The sequence below is a fragment of the Ipomoea nil genome, unplaced genomic scaffold (assembly GCF_001879475.1).
Source record: "Ipomoea nil cultivar Tokyo-kokei standard unplaced genomic scaffold, Asagao_1.1 scaffold1074, whole genome shotgun sequence".
NCBI classification, from domain to species: Eukaryota; Viridiplantae; Streptophyta; class Magnoliopsida; order Solanales; family Convolvulaceae; genus Ipomoea; species Ipomoea nil.
This window is the reverse complement of record NW_017617502.1, coordinates 561,771-580,111: the sequence shown is the minus strand read 5'-3', so window position 1 is coordinate 580,111 and position 18,341 is coordinate 561,771. Positions and strand designations below refer to the sequence as shown.

The window sequence follows — 18,341 nt, the reverse complement described above, 5'->3', positions numbered from 1 at the left end:
ATAAAAATTAAATTAAAAAAAAAGTGTAGCTCTCCTTTGTAATTGATGTGGGATCAATTTTGATCCCACATCAATTATTCAAGAAGAGGAGCAACTCCTCTATATAAGAGTAGCATTGCTTCTTTTTCAAAATTAACTGCATGCCGTTTGTTGATGGGCAAGAGCTTTTTTTTTTTTTTTTTTTTTTTTTTTTTTTTTTGAAATCAAGCCTTTTTAAAGAAAAAATAAAATAAAGAAGCTAATTCACTTTCAAAAAAAAGAAAAGAAAGAAGCTAATTCATTAATCATAGGCTTAAACGTTTACAAAGATCGATGGAATGGTCAAACATTCCTTACAATCAGACATAGAAATCACTTTCCTAGAAAACTTGATTCGCAGACTGTTTCACAAATTCGAAGCTGAATTTTTTGGAGGAATTTAAAGCTTCTTTAATGATTTGGTCAAATGTACCCAAGACTGACACTGGTTGAATAGTCTTGCACACCACCTAAATATTTATTTCCATTATGCTATCCATGGACAATATCTCCATCGGGCTGAACTGCATATCATAGTTCAGATGAGTCTCTTTTTCATTGTCATGTTTGTCACCCAGGATGAGATTCACATACGCCATGACCAGTTTTATCGTTTCACGGTTTATGAAAAAGAACTCGCCAAGTAAACGAGAGGAAGAAACTCATCAAAACAACGAGAGAAAAAACACAGAAACTGCAAACAAAATTAAACCAGTAAAACAAAGCAAAAGGAAACAACAATGCGAAAATAAGGGAGTAACGACCGGTAGCGATGGAGATGGAGGGGTGGGGCAAGGCGTAACCAATGGCGAAGGTAGAGAATGGAAGAGAAGACAGTGAAGGCGGACGCTGCCTGCGGCAGAGATGGCGACAAGGGAAGATGATCGGACACCGCCTCTGATCCGCTTGCTTCACGAAGGCGACGACTGTGTAAAAATTTGAGCGGTCAAAAACCAAAGACGAGCGAAAATTAGAGAAACCCTAATATCTCAGGAACTATGAACTTAGTTAAATCAATGGTTGTTAATCGCTCTTCCATTACATGTTTGTTTGTTTGTTTTTTTTTTTTTTTAATAAATAAAATAGTATAGGGGCGTTTTATGGAAAAATTAATCTTTTCTCAAAATGCTAACATTGAATGCTACAAAATGTAGCGTTTCATTTTTCAGCGATTTGGAGTAAACTATTGCTCCAAACCGGGCCGTAATACTAGATGCACTCTGTAGTGTTGCAAATTATTCTTTCACATGAATTTTAATGTGTACTTAGCAACCAATTGTTATATCGTGCACCAGGGCGCACAATATCATCTGTTTCGTATATATATAATTATATAGTAGAATACACATAAAGTCCTAACATAATACAGATAATCTTAACATAATACATAATACGAGAAGATTTCAATTTTGGTCATATGACTACATGGGCTTTGTTAATTTCAGCATCTGACTTTCAAAAGTGTCAATTTAGTACCTTGACTATGCAATTTTTATCAATTTTTGTCACTTCGATCAAATTGGCGGCCAAATTTCGCCGAAAAATTTTAACAGTTAAAATAATGAAGATATTTTAGTCATTTCACATCTCTTTCGTTCTTCTCCGACGAATTCATCTTTTCCGGCGAATCCGAGGATGAGGTGCGCTGCGATGCTTTCAACATTATCCAAAAAGAGAAGTATTTATTCAACATAAATTTTAGCATAATGTTGATATAGAGAAGTTTTAGAATAAATAGGCACCAGCATCAGTTTTAGCATTTCGCTTTCTTCTTCGAGCAAGCCTTTTTTTTGCTGGAAAAGCTTTCAACCGGAATTTTGGCAGGAACTACGTTAGACGAGCACAAAGAGAAGTGCAGTTCGAAGATTTCTAGGTCCGCCGATATCTTAAGCTCCCCTTACACAAACATTCAGATGTTTTCAACCAGAATTTTGGCCATCTGAACACTAATAAATCGCTAGCGACGGCTTGGACGAATGAGATTAAGTATGCTTTGGAAGGTGTGCTGCTGCGACGGATTCGCTGGAAAAAATGAAGTCGCCGGAGAAGAAGGAAGAGATGTGAAATGACTAAAATACCCTCATTATTTTAACTGTTAAAAATTTTCGATGAAATTTGGCCGGCAATTTGATCGGAGTGACCAAAAGTGATAAAATTGCATAGTCAAGGTACTAAATTGACACTTTTTAAAGTCTGTTGCTGAAATTAACAAAACCCCTATAGTCATATGACCAAAATTGAAATTTTCTCTACATAATACACATAAACTCTTAACATAATACATATAAACTCTTAACATAAAACACATGAACTCTTAACATAATACACATAAATCCTTAACGTAATACACATAAACTTTTAACATAATACACATAAACTCGCATTGTGCACGATATAATTTGCCCTTAGCAACAATACAAAGTACAACTCTAATGTTTGAGTTATTTATCAAAATGTCACTGTGTTTTTTTTTCTCTCCTTACTTTAAATCTATTATATTTTTTGATGGATAGTTAAAATTGATTCTTATTTTACTATATTGGGAACACATTCTTATATGATTTTTAACTTTATTAATAAATTTTGATAGAAAATTTTCTCAATCTACTATAGTTTTGAAATTAGTAAGAAACTTTAAAAATTAATAATTATAAAGTTAGTTATACCTAAATCTTAAAAATTGATAAGCGTGAAAGAGGGTTACATTCCCAAATCCCAACCACCGGTTCAATCCTGTGACTATTCATTTGGAATGGTAAAGTCTCATTGCATTACATAGTAGTTGGCACTTTAACCACTACTATTAATCATACCATATACCCAAATTGTCAACTATACATATATAAATTCTACAACTATAATTTTTTTTAAAAAATTATATACTATTATTTAAAAATAATATTTCAATATAACTAAGATCTTAACATTGAATATTAATATTGGACATCTACTTTTGCACATCGCGCATAAAAAAGACTAATTTTGATTAATAAGATTTGATAAACATTTTTTTTTGTTTAATTTTTTGCATACATTTAGTTTTGAAATTGGCAGGATCTGCTATATCAAAATCTATAACTTACAAATAAATATTTTTGTTAAGCTTATATTATAATTTTTTTTTATTTCTTTAATCTGAATTATAATAACTAAAAATACTACCTCTACCTGTAAAAAACTTAAGTGGGTGTTATAGAGGTAAGAGCATGTGTCTAAAAAACATTAAAAATACAAACAATTTTTTTTGGAATACTACTAACCCTGTTACATATTAGTATCTCTGTCCCCACTGGGATGTGAACGCATGACCTCCCATTTGGGAGTCACACGTCATGCTACTTGACCACAAGGTTAATAGCATATGCAAACAATTTAGATACTAAAAAAGTATAAAGTTCAAGGAAATAACCACCATTCTCTCATATATATAGGAGGGTGTCAAATTACAAGAAAATATTTAAAATGTTTAGAAAAAAAAACACTGAAGTAGTATAATGGCATGGTGAACTATCTAAACTCCAACTCAATTTGGGCACCTCATTCTCCTACTACCCTAACAAATTTAAACACCCTTCCTCCATAATGTACTTTCAAGAACACAACATTTATATATATATGATATGTATATTATTGTTATCTTTGTATCAAGAGTCTAATTGAATAGAGATTCAAAGCTAAATTTATTACAGTTAAAAAAGGACAATAAATTTGTAACTGTATCCTGCTGCCATTTTGGATGATATGTCAACTTAAAACCAAAATCAAACACTTCTATCTCCACACTTTCAAACAACTTTGCTATTCTCATTCTGTTATAATATCCGAATGCCTACTCACCTGAATCTCGCGTTCCACAAAACTCACAGATTCACCCATCATTGCCAAGTTCTCGTTACGGGTCTCATCCATCTTTGCTTCCTTCTGACAACCCAAACCGTCGTTATCTAAAGGCGTCGGGTTTTTGTTCTTCCTACGCACCCGCCTAGAAGCTGTTGATGTTGAGCTATCACCGCCTTTTCTTTTATTGCCCGTGCCGAGGAATCCATACGCGAATGCCTCCAATACTTTCGCGCTTGGCCTGTTTCTAGTGCTCGGCCTCCTGCCTGTCGTGACCGGTGGCTCGTCTGGAATGGCACCGGTGTTTAAGGATTCTAATGTCTCGGAAGGTTTGGGACCCGGTATTTTATCACATTTATGTAACACATTCATAGTAAGCGATTGATCGGGCCCCATGCTAGAGTTCTCGACTGAGTGCCCAGAGCCATGACTGTTCTCACTTAGATTTCTTTCGAAAGTTTTTTCATGGTTGCATGGAGAAGAACCGCCCGAGAATGAGCTCTGAGACGGTCCAACGGCGCTTGGACAAATATCTTGGAAGCTCGAGTTATCAATTTTTTCCCTGATCAACTGGTCATTGATTAACATGGTTCCAGTATTATGGCTCGAATCTTTGCGGTCGAGAGCAGCTAAGTTAGTCATCTGATCGGGTTTCACATCTGGACTAGATTCCAAATTCATGGATGGCATAACTTGGCAGAGATTGGCACTCTTATCGCTACTGCTTTCTTCTTCTTTAACCTTCGACCCGGGATCATTAGGCAATTGGTCGTTTAAACTGCTTAATTCTTCCTTAATCATAGAATCGGGACCATTAGGGAGTTGGTTAACAGCATCATATGGTTCGATTGTATCTCGTTCCACGCTATCCGAACTACTCTCTTCGCTCAGAAGAGCGCAAGGAGCAGAAGTCAAAGGGCCGAGAGGCAAACTTCTCAGTTCCCGAACTCTAACTCTTCCTTCTCCAGAATACAAGCTCGTATCTACAACTGTGAATGTCATTGAATGCTGTTTGTAAGTCGAATTTCGGGGCTGGAGGTAAGAATGGCGTCGGGGGTTCAATGAAACCTCTCGATCCTCTTCCATCTCGGGATCCGTCAAGCCTTTCTCGTTCTGAATGCCGCCGTTTTCTCCATTTACTTCGAGCTCGAGAAGGCCGGGTTCCGAGGCAACCTTGTTCAAGACATCAGTAACCGAGTCGAAATAGTGGATTCCTTTCTCTAATCTTCTCGAGAATTTTTTAACGCCCGGGACAAGAAACACCAGAGACTGCTTTGCACCAGAATATACAACATCGCTAGGCTGCTCCGAGTGCCATCCCCGTGCTAGAAGGCGGGGCCAAACAGCTTCCCAGAAAAGATCATTGGATCGAGCTTTGCTCAGTCGAAAATCACCGGTCAAAAACTTGACAATTTCACTCGACGTGAGAGAAGAGCATGCTTTGCCAATAGGTACTTCGGCCCGCACGGGTAAAGAAGGATTAGCTTTCGTCGACTCCAAAGCAGTTCCCGTAAGATCCTTCTTTCCTTTGCCCAGGGCAACGGCTTCTATTAAATTGTTGATGCCGGCCTTGTCTTTCAGAGAGAACACGTACTCTTCAAGTGTCATCTTTCCATCTCCAAACAATTTCGAGATCTAAAACAGTCTAAATCAGTAATTGCACAGAAGAAACAAGCGATATGATGCAACAAACTAATTACACTAAAAATGGCAAATTATTCTCATGTTGATGAAATGACACGTATGCTAAAACAACCACAAACTTCAAGAAAGACCTATGCTTTATCCCACTAGATGATCAAGAAATAACAATTCGATTCCTAATTCTTGGTCTTTAGTTTACACTACTAGAGCTTCTCAGCTTTTTGATCTTTTCATGTTCTTTTTTTTTTAAAAAAGATAGCAAGAATTACAGCACTCATGAAAGGAAATGCGTTTTAGTTCTTTCTCAAGATCACAAAAGCAGACATCAACAGAATAGGCCCATCAATTTCCAAACCAAAACGCCTTTCCTTTCATGCCCAAAACAAAAAAAAAAAGGAAATATTTTGTGAAAAATAAGGACACCATAGGCTTTTCAAATTGTTTTAAAACTAATGCATATTAGATATACGTGTTTTCAAGTATAAACGTGCATTAACTCACTGGTCTGTCATGAAAATCTCTCTTTACACATACCAATGCCTATCTTACTGAAGAAACTACAAACAGATGGTTACCATCGTACATTCATGTATGGAACAATCAAATATATCAAGCGAATAGATGATTCTTCACAACTAAGATTTATGTATCGACTTTTTGGACAATCCAAAACATATGTACTTGCACTGAAATAAGGATGTCAGAAAAGCATTTAAAGAAACTATGAATAAGCACTGCACAGAGGATTATGCATAATTTCAATCATAGAAGCTATTTACAGATAGTACCTCAGTCAACATATAAAGGCATTGCTCCGAAACATGGGAAGATAAGCGTGACAAAAGCTCCTGTTGCCTCCATCCCATGAAAATCCTTTGACCATATATGCACCGCCTCCCTTTTATCTTGCGACAATCTGACCATCTTCGATAATCTCTAGACCTGTAAAACTTCCCATAGTAGTAGGACAATATATCCCCCGTCTCTTTACTCCCTATAAGCCTTTTAACAAGAGAAAGGTTTTTCCCAAAGACATACAAGCCAAGGAGGAAACTAGAATGTTCGATATCGTTCCAATCTTCATTAGGTAACCCGGGAACAAGATAGCAGCCATCCCAACGATCAACGTGGGCTTTTTGTCCCGGGAATATGGTCGAGTCACTGTTAATGCTTTCACCTGTAACCACAGAAGGAACATGTTGTTGTAGCCCCTCCGTTTTTTCTCCATTGTCAACAAAATTGCACAAAGAATCGATTTTGATCCCTCCATCAATATTGTCTCGAGTAACCTGCCCCTTGACATTGTTTTCAGATTCCACAAATCCATCTCCAATACTTGCAGACACATGATTATCAGAAACTTCCATGAGTTCACCTCTTTTGTCTTTACTTTTATCACGTATCCACATGACTGGAATAGGTAAACCCATTGGGTATGAATCCGAAGTGTCTAGTTTGATGCTGCTATTGAACGGTTCACTTGCAAGCTGCCTATAACCACATTTTTTCATAAGAGGCGGGATTTCTGCCTGATATTCAGTCCCAACTCGAGGAAACAGCTCAGGATCGCGAAAAATATAACTATAGCCAGAAGATTGCTCAGATGGGAAGCAGTCAGTAGATTTATTGATCACTTCCTCCATAATTCTTCAAATTCTACTAAGCCTATCTGCACATAATACAATTCAACATAATGCAAACTGTAAGTAATAGAGTAATCTCAAACTGAAAAGTGATCAACAGTAAGATACTAAGATATCCTTATTTAGAATGCAACAAAATATTAGTATATTACACAATAGTTAGATTTGAATAGCTGTTTCTAAAGCTTCAAATAAGTGCCTTTTATTCTGAAACAGTCAATTGCTTTGAGGTAACATAAGTAATGTGAAATTCGTAGTTAAGGTGTCTAAACACGTAAAGCTCCTAACTTTGGACTATGAAACGATCGGGTAACCAAATATGGAGTAAAACATAAACCAAAAGGCAACATTGTTGCATGACCAAATATGTACTTTTTCATGCTCTTGTAAAACCACTCACATTTGAATGTATGAACTAGGTTCCTTCTCTTGAAGCTATAAGCTAAGAATAATTTTACATTCTGAATTAGCCCTTTTAACTGAGGGAAACTAAGTTAAAAATCCCGAGTTTAAAATTCAAAAAGCTGTAATATAATCTTATCTCTAATGTGATCAAAGACTTTTTTTTTTTTCAACTTGATTTGTAAATTTTCTGAACCCTTAGCACAACAATTTACCAATAATCTTAAATCCACTTGAAGATGACACACAAAGATAAGCTCTCCCCAGTCCCCAATATTATCTCATTATTTTTTTTAAAAAAAAAATAACTATTAAAGCTGCACCCACATCCATTGTCAAACCAACACAATAAATTGTCGTAAAACAACTGAAAGAGAAAGAAATTAAGAAAACAAAACTCTCGACAGTACCAAAAACTCACACCTAAGCATATGATAAGAACAAAATAATGAAGCATTAAGGAAACAAAACCTCCAAGCATTAAGAACAACCCCGCAATCAAAATTCTCAATTAATCCCAAAAAATACATTCAATCAGAAGCACTACAAACTTGTAAAGGAAAACCAACATGGATGATACATTGTATGCTGGGCAAACAAGAAAGCAGAAATACGTGCCCGGGACGATAGACTAACAGAGGAAAAAAGAAAAGCCATACACAAACTAGAACGTGGAAGATCTAGTCGCAAAGAGCAAATGGGTTTCAATCTTTACGCTTCAATTGACCTTTCTCGTCAACCAACGGTGTATACAAACAAAAAATATCACGAAAAATAATCCATAAGAAACACAGCAAAAGCATGGAACACAAAGTACCCTTTTTTCATGCTAGAGAGAGATGGGCAAGAAGGAAAAGTTCAGACCTGTAAGCTGGGGTGTGACCTGTGGAGAAGATAACTTTGTGAAGAGAGAAAAATATTACGGTTTATGAGTGTATTGAATAATTTGCTCCTCTCTCCTTTGTATTTTGCTGTTCGTCAGAGAAGGAAGAAAGAAAGAAAGAAAGAAAGAGCGAAGAGAGACGATTTAACGCTTTGTTGGGTTGGGATTTATGAGCGTGTGTGGGAGACCACACAGGCTTTGGTGTGTGGGTTCAAAAGCTTTCACCGCTGAAATTCAGTGGTTTTTTTTTTCACTTTTTACCGCAGCTCTACTCTACTATGCTTTCATTCCCTCCTTCTTTCCTTCCTTTTCAAAGTCAAAATGGGATTAATGCTCAAATAAGTGAATATATGTAGTTGGATTATCAAAATCAACAAAAAAATTACAATTAAATTCTAAAAGGTTTAAAATTATGTAATAAACTAAAATTGACATATTTGATTGGTTATTATTTATGTAGCTGTTAATTTGTTAAAATAAAATAATTTTTTAAAATAATAGTAATAAACTTCAAATGTCGATATTCATCTCCGTCTTCGCGTCTCAAGTCAGGGTTGAAGAGTTTATCTCTGTCTCCAGTGAGAGACGAAGAACGTTTCTTCATGCGACGAAGATCAAGGCATGAGAGGGATTGTTGGGTTTGATATTTTTTTTTTAATCAAAATTAGTACCAATAACCTTGTGGTCTAGTTTATACTCCGTGCTTCAGTAGTACTAAAAAAAAATTAGTTTAAACTTTGACTTTTTTTTAATAAATTAACCATGACATCATATAATAACCTTTCAATTTTAGTTTAGTTGCATGAGCTTAGGTTGTTTAGGAAATAGGAATCCAATTATAGTTTGTTTGAGTTTGATGACTCAATGACATGTTACATGTAGTTCAGTAGCCTATTTCATCATTGTTCCTATATATATATATATATATATTCCCAATAATAACAGTTTTTTTTCCTAATTTTAATCTTCCCATAAGAAAATAAAAAGACTATTTTTTTCCTAATAATAATTGCTAAATACTATAATTCATCCCTAAGCAAAATGGGAGGTTTCATTCCTTAAAAAAAAAAAAAAAAAAAAAACCATTACTCTAATTCTTTTATTCTTTTAGCCCATTGGGATTGTGTTGGATAAAGACAACAGGTGTTAATTTGTTTTTTTTTTTTTGTTTTGAAAATTATTTCACATTATTTTTATAATAATAATTTTATAGTTTTTTAAAAATTTTGATTCCTATTCCCCTATACCAAAGAATTGAAATAGACTTTTTTTTTAAAAAAAAATCCATTACGAATACTAAGGGCATGTTTGATTTCGATTTCGATTCCTATCTTTGAACCAAAGCCACCCTTATATATCACAGATTGTTTTCAATCACATAAAATGTAATATAATGCAAGTATTATTTATTTTGTTAAAATTTTAAATTGGTCAAACTCTAAAATTTAATTTTAGACTATATAAAAGTTAATAACATGTTTTCAAAAAAAAAAAAAAAAGTTAATAACATAGAAAGTCAATTTTAGCGATTAACATAAATTTATTTAATCATTAATTATTTTTTGTTATTCTTTACTATTTGAAGTAATCATAGAGAGGTAGGAATATTTTTAACTACAATTTTGCCTATTTTGTCTGGGGCACCACGATGGGAGGGCATTAATGTCCTAAATAAAGAAAACATTTTCATTTTCCACTCTCTTTTGAGTCTTGTTATTTAGAAGCAATTATTTGGAATATAAACTTATCGGAGGTGGTTGTTTTAGGCAATAAAGAGGGTTATAAGGTGGTTTCATCAATTCTTAACCAAAGGTCAATAATTGATTATTGTTTTTAGATATGGAATAATTTTAAATTTTCAAGCCAGTTGTCCCATCTAAAAAGATGTGCCTATAATTTAACGAGGGGGGTTAGTCACTGTGTCCGACGGTACAAATCATAGGTACAAAAATAAAAAATAAAAAAAATTATAAAGTAACAGACAATGGTGTGGTTTTGGTGATGTGGAGTGTAGGGATGATCATGGTTTGGTTTGAAACTAGTCCGTTTCAATTCTGAACTAGAAAAACAAAATAAAATAGAAAAGTCTAGACTTAGTGACTAAAATAATAATTTTGATTCTTATTGAAATTTTGATAAGATACGTAAACAACTTAATCATACCCATCTTAATAAAAATAAGTGCAAGTCCAAAATTATTTTTATTTTTTTGGTTTGACTTCAAAGTTCAATTTGATATAATCATTTCTTAAAAAATTTCAGAATGAATAATTTAAAAAAAAAAAAAAGTAATTGTTGAATTTTGACTATTTAAAATAGAAAAATAAAATTAAAAAAATAAATTCAAATCCGCCACTTAGATCCTTCTTAAAAGGTTACATTTCCAGTTTATCATTTTTCAGAATCGTGAATTGACGATTCAAAACCGAATAAAATCGTATCAGAACTGAATTCCGCTCCTATCTAGTTAAGTGGTAATGGGATGAATGATAGTGAAGGAAGGTGGATGAATTTTGGGGCTAATGGTAGAATCTTAGCTAGAGAGGTTAATTTGGAGATGGGACATATAAGCGCTTTGGTTGGGAGGATGATGAAGACAACAATGATCAAATGTTGATAGATATGGATATGACTATATATATGTTATTAATGGTGTTAACGGTGGGGCTTGCAGTAGTGTAGAACGGTGCAGTGGTGATATTGATGGCAAACAATGGAGTTATAGTGTGAAGGTTGAATTAAGATGAGGCAGTGATGGTGGCAGGGAAATCAACAATTGTAGCAACAACTTCTTAAAATAGGGTTAAACTTTCAACTTTGGTAGCGGCAGTGTGAGAATTATGTCTAAAGTGGACAGATCTCTTGTGCGTATCGATATTTGGCCATATCTACTGAATCATTGAGTCATCATGATTTATATTCTCCCAAATACTCTGTCAAGTCGGGGCGTGGGGTCCTTGGAGTTAGGGATCGATTCAATTTTTTTGGTAAAATATTTAGCTTATCAACCAATTTGACCACTATTAGTTGTTTGACATAGTTAAAAAATCAATATAAGTGTAACTCCAAAGTGCTAAAATTCAAAAAGTTACTCAAAACAACTTTTTCAATTAGCTTTTTGAAAAAAAAAAAAGAAAAGAAAATATACCAAACAGCTATAAGCTAGCATCTAATTTACCAAACACCTTTTTACAATCAGCTAATTTTATTAACTAGTCATACCCTCTAACGGCTATCGGCTAATAATCATTTACAAAACAGGGTCATACACTAACATGTATCGTGTGTGTGTGTGTGTGTGTTTTTTTTTTTTTTTTTTGCATAAATTATTTGTTTGACATGTTATCTAGCAAGTAATTTAGTGAAGCAGCCAAGCAGGCACCCAACTATTTAAGCAATCTGAAACCTTTGTCCATTAACTAAAGTCAAACGTAATAAATTCACCCCTTGAAGAAAGAATTTATCTTTCTATCTTCAACAAACAATTTCATGTTCTCTCTTCCTCTTCTAAATATGCCATAAATTAAATCTAGTCTTTTTTTCTTTCTAAATTTTCATATTCATAAACATTATGTTCATATATTTTATTTGATATTACTATGTCCGTTATAAAATATTAATTAGACCACGTATTATTACGTATTGTGTTACTGTAATTTTTGTAATTTGATTATCATGTGACTTTTTTATTAGCTTATGGTAACATCATCAAATTCACACATAATTAATAAAAATAATTAATTTTATTTTTAATTTTTGAGACGATCACATCATGAAGTGAATATTATATAATGATTTTAATTAGTACGAGAGAGTAACGTTTTTCATTTGATTTTATTATTACAATCGGACCAATTTTATGATTTGTTGAAAAGATAGAAAAGAAAAAGGAAAAAAGAAAATAAAATTTTCCATTCTTATATTTATACAAAATTACAATTTTAGTTCATCAATTATTGACATGAGCGTTATTTATCTTTTACTTTTTCACGAGATGGCTATTCCGATCATTTTTATGATGTGACAATTTCAATAATTATTTTTGTTCCTCAAAGTCTCATACTAATAGAAACTTGACCGCATTTAGAATTGCAAATTACACTTTTGTAGCTATATTTGCAAACAGAATTTACTACCATCTTATTACAAATTTGAAGATCAATAATACTCACATCAATAATTGAATAACTGAAATTGTACAAATCATTATCAATTCTTTTATAAATTCTTTAAAATCAAATTTCAATTCACAACTAAAAAATAGTAAATTAATCATGCACTTGGGAATAAGCTATTAAGCTATTACATACACTTACACTTTTTAATTTTATTTTTAGTCTATGTTAACGTAATATATTCTAATTAATCTAAAATAAAAAGTGAGCAATAATTTTTATTTATTTATTTTTCTTCTTTTATAATATAGTAAAATAAAGATATGTAATAGAAGGTAGGGGATTTTCCATTTGGGGATAGATTAAAGAATTACTCCGTAGTATTTAATGCTCAGAATTTGTTTGGGTAAGTTAGTTTTGAGTGCTTATTGGTCCATCATTCATATCTTTCTCAAAACTCAAAGTTGGTCCATTATGGATAATGACATTCTTTGGAGAGGACTTTCATAACACTTTTTAGCAGCTTCCTGAAGAGTCCTCATTTAGATATATTTTTGGTAAAGACTTTTTTTTTTTTTTTTTTTTTTTTTTTTTGAGTGATATGTCTATTGCGTAGAGATCTTTTAAAATTAGTTTTTTTTTTTCTTCAAAAAGGAAAAAAAAAAATTCCAAGAGCAAGTTTTTTAAAAGAATAGTTTGTCTTAGTCCTGAATGAGTTTCATTAAACATATGCAGCTATGTTGGGCTTGATTGAAGTCCTTGGCCCAAATATGATCAGCCCAAATTAGAGGATATCAAATTGTGTAGAGTTAATATTTCTAATGGTCATTCAAGTATTAAGGTATTATCAGTTATGGTCCTATTATTAATGCCGGATTCAGAAACTTTTTTTAGTGAGGGCAAAACATAACAAAAGAGAATTTTTCAAGAAAAAAAATGAAACACTTAAAAAGTATAGCCATGCATAAATATTGTTGAATATGTGCAAAAAATAAAACACATCAAAACTTTATAAAAATATTCACAACAAAATATGAAACATAATTAATTTGATAAAATAATTGGAATATAAAACACATGATTATATGTGTGTGTGTGGATCTCACCATTAATTAATATTTATAAGTCATTAAGAAATTGTGTGTGTTGAAAAGAAAAGCCATAATAAAGTTGTGTTGAATAAAATCATATGATAAGACTCAAACCTTTGCCATTCTTAAGGCTAATCAGTATGTGTGGAGCAGCAGGCATGGATGCACAATCGTTATGCTGTGCAACCGTGTGCACCATGCATGGTGCACACGGTTGCAAAACGACGTCGTTTCATTTTTTTAAAAAAAATCCTGTTCGGATCGTCGTTAACGGCGTTAGGCGGTTTCCTTTCGTATTCAAACAGTAGAATATATCTATAATTTCATAACTATATATCCACAATTTCATAACTATATATCCACAATTTCATAACTATATATCCAGAATTACATAACTATATGTCTAGAATTACATAACTATATATTTATAATTTGCAGTACATTCAAAAATAATAACTACACATTCATAATTTCATATCCATATATTCATAATTTCACAACTAGACATTCATAATTACATAACTCCATATTCAGAATTCTTAAAGTGCTTGTTCACAGAGAACCATATCTATAATTGCATAACTACACATCCATAATTTCAAAACTATATATCCATAACTTCATAACTATATATCCATAACTTCATAATTATATATCCATAACTTCATAACTATATATTCAAACTTGCATAACTATATATTCATAAGAGTAAAAATACTCAAAATGGTCCCTCGACTATAGCTAAATTCACAAATTGGTCATCGACTTTCAATTTCAACCAATTAAGTCCTTAACTTTGTAATTTTGACACGATTTGGTCGTCCATCTATTTGACCGTTTGTTGACCGTGATCGACGATCTCCAGAAGAACCTTCAGCTCTCGTCGGAGCATGTGGAGGACTCCAGAATGATGTTGCACTGGTTCGGAAACACGCCGTCTTCTTCGCTCTGGTACAAACTCAAATACATTGAATCCAAAGGGAGGATGAAGAAAGGCGACCGCATTTGGTAGATTGCTTTCGGCAGTACATTAAAATGTAACAGTGCGGTTTGGAAATGCAACTAAAATCTTAAGAAACCGACGATGGACCATGAAATTACATATATATCTTCAAAAATCACCGTCAACAAATTGTCAAATAGACAGAGGACCAAATTGTGTTAAAATTACAAAGTTAAGGACTTAATTGGTTGAAATTGAAAGTCGATGACCAATTTGTGAATTTAGCTATAGTCGAGGGACCATTTTGGGTATTTACTCTATTCATAATTACACGTCAATTGGAATTTTTGTAAAAAAAAATAAAAATTTATTTGATTGGTGGAGTTAAACGATACCACTAATAGCACCGTTACTCCATCATAGTAAACAGTATCATTTTGCAAATGTGTACATGGTGCACACGATTGCACAGCATAATCTGCGCATGGATGCGTACGAGGCAGTTGGGTAAGGCCCGAGACTAACATTGAAGAACACAGACGTTATGCCATGGAACCGTGTTCACCATTCATGGTGAACACGGTTCCAACGGTGTTAGTACACCGTTATCTTTTTTTTTTTTTTTCTTTTTTCTTAATTAATTGCGTGACTTTTCTTCTTTATTTTCACATTTTGCGGTTTCACTTTAATTTGAGGTGAACAAAGATTTCGAACATTCATAAATTATGAATTCATGCCTGCACATTCACTTTGGAACCATGCCTACACATTCCCGTCCGAAATCACGGACATTCATAAATTATGAATTCATGCGTGCACATTCACTTTGGAACCATGCATACACATTCACTTTGGAATCATGAGATTATGAATTTTCTGTTATGAGATTATGAATTTTCTGTTATGAGATTATGAATTTTCTGTTATGCGATTATGAATTTTCTGTTATGAGATTATGAATTTTCATTACATTCATAATTTCAGACATTCATAAATTATGAATTCATGCCTGCACATTCACTTTGGAACCATGCCTACATATTCCCGTCCGAAATCACGGACATTCATAAATTATGAATCCATGCCTGCACATTCACTTTGGAACCATGCCTGCACATTCACTTTGGAACCATGCCTACACATTCACTTTGGAACCATGAGATTATGAATTTTCTGTTATAAGATTATGAATTTTCTGTTATGAGATTATGAATTTTCAGTTGTGAGATTATGAATTTTCTGTTATGCGATTATGAATTTTCTGTTATGAGATTATGAATTTTCATAAAATTCATAATCTCATAACAGAAAATTCATAATTTGATCAAACGCGCGCCGTTAACTCCACATCCGCGAAATTTTTTTTTTTTTGCCTAAAAACGACGTCGTTTTGCCTTGTGTTCATCATTCTCGGTGAACACGATTCCATAGCATAATTTGCGTGAAGAACAACAAAAGGCCGGGTGTCCAGGTCAATAAAAAACAAAAAATAAAACAATAATGTTACCTCTAGGAATAATTGTTATATCATGGATAAGTGTTCATATTGCATTGATAAGCTTGGTCTAAAAATTATATCTTTGCAATTAACATATTTTATACGTGCAATTAACAATTTACATACTTGTAAATAAATTGAAGGCACATAATATGGTATTACATACACATAAATTGTTAAATGAAGGTACAAAATATGTTAACTATAGACACATAAGATGTTGGTTAACATGTTATGCATGTGTCTAGATTTAACATATTTTGTACTTACAATTAACAGTTTATGTGTCTGTAGTTACCATGTTATGTGCTTTCAAATTGTTTATAGGTACAGAAATAATTAACTACAGGTACAAAATGTGTCAACTGCATGTAAAAAATCTGAATATTACTTGGACTTGGAGGGGTTAGGAAGGAAGGAGGGATGGTAAGCCCACAAGGCTTGGGAGATGGAGGGTATGCAGGAGAGCTCATAAGGGCGCAAAAAAAAAAAAAAAAAAAAAAAAAAAAAAAAAAAAAAAAAAAAGGCACAGTTGTGGAAAATTAACACAGGACTTGCAATATAGCTACAAAAACAGCACCTAGTCAAGCTACGTACCTTAAAATTTGTACAAGTAAGAGAAATAAACAATACTTATTAGTAAATGGGGGCAAGCGAGTGGCGCGTTATGTGGTGATGACAAGTGAGCGAACATGGTTGATTGTAATTGGACGGGGGAGGGGGGTTTGAACTTTATGTAAGGGTGTCCTTAGCCCTACCCCCTCTCTAACATCTTCAATCAAATCACCATTAGGACACCTAGACTAATGGTTTCTTTTCTAGTTTCTACTATTTCAACAACTAGACTAGGGTTCAAATCTCCGAAAGTCATGATTAATCATGGGTCTTTTGACTTGTGTCTTGTATTTGTTGTTCTGTAAAATTAACCGATTGTGAAATGTGAATATTGCTTGGGCTCAATTCTCGTGAAATATTATTACGGAGCACTATTTTTTACTTGTCCCATTCGATATGTATTTTTACTTCCAAAACCCTTATAATGTTACTCTTCATCAAAATATAATAACATATATAAAATCTTATCCCATATGATCAAAAGATTAAAATAGCCTTTAAGTTTTGAAAATTGAAGCTATAAAAAAGTAGTATTTTTCAATAGTGGAAATAGACGGTTAATTTCAATTTTTGTTTCTTAACTATATTGTGTTTCTCACTTTTGGTTCTTCATTTGTGAAAATATTAAAGTGTCACTATTAATCCTTGTTATCCATTTGAAAAACTGGTGACACACCTTCAGTAGCTACAAATCAAATATTTTTTATTTTTAAACACAATAGTAAAAAGGATAAGATTGAAATTAAGTTTGGTAAAGAGCTATATGAAATCTAATCATTATCAAACATATTAAAATTTGAATTTGTACCTGCCACGTACTAGTACTATTTGGCACTAATAAGTAATAACGAGTACTATTTTGCACTAATCATATCTATACTACCTTGCCTGCCATCCTGCAGCATCATATATTGAAGTATCCTTACACTTGATAAATCGTATAAATGAGTTTGTTAATAAGTTCAGGTACAATAATGATATGAACACGATAATATTAAATACAGATACAACTTATTATGATTAACATGTTAGAGTTTTAAACATTAATATGATTTTTAAATGAGTTAATTTTAATACAATATATGCATATTTAGGGTGTGTTTGGTTTAAATATTGGAATCGGAATGATAATGGGAATCAAATAGGTATAGGTTTAAAGTAGGAGTCACTTTGTTTGGTATGTAGTAAATAGAAACTGGAATAAAAATAAATAAATAAATAATTAATTAATTAATATATAAAAATATATATAATACATATGTTGTGTATATATATTAAAATTCCATATTCAATGCATGGACAATGACCTTTTCATTTGTTTTTTCCTCCCTTATTTTTTATTCCATTCTTCAAAAGTAGAGGAGTAAAAGAATAATGAGTTTTGTAATTACTAAAAGATTTGAATCCAATAGTAGGATAACAAATGTAAGTAAACAAACATGGTAATAGATATCAAAATCCATAGTAGGGTACAAAAGTTCCCAACCAAACACGCCCTTAGTTAATCAGTTTTGGGTGCTCACGACATGATATGACACGATAACTTGTTCAAAGCCGACTAGACATGTTAATATAATTTTTTTAAAATAAAAGTTAATAATTTTTTTAAATATACAATTATAGTAAAACTATTCAACCCTTAACCTGCCATA

General features: G+C 32.7%; 1 protein-coding gene across 3 annotated transcripts; it reads right to left on the bottom strand.

Moving 5' to 3' along the window:
• Positions 1–3,603: 3,603 nt before the first annotated feature.
• On the bottom strand, positions 3,604–8,575 carry LOC109182793. Of its 3 annotated transcripts, XM_019332991.1 has the most exons (4): positions 8,409–8,575; positions 6,288–7,168; positions 4,557–5,490; positions 4,403–4,506 (listed from the first exon to the last, which is right to left on the bottom strand). In XM_019332991.1, exons 2-4 carry the CDS (start codon positions 7,140–7,142, stop codon positions 4,490–4,492), a joined length of 1,806 nt encoding a protein of 601 aa, XP_019188536.1. In that variant the 5' UTR covers positions 7,143–7,168; positions 8,409–8,575; the 3' UTR covers positions 4,403–4,489. The 3 variants fall into 3 exon arrangements, with proteins under 3 accessions (XP_019188535.1, XP_019188534.1, XP_019188536.1); XM_019332990.1 differs by having other exon boundaries at positions 3,604–5,490; positions 8,362–8,574; XM_019332989.1 differs by having other exon boundaries at positions 3,604–5,490; positions 8,409–8,574.
• Positions 8,576–18,341: the final 9,766 nt, after the last annotated feature.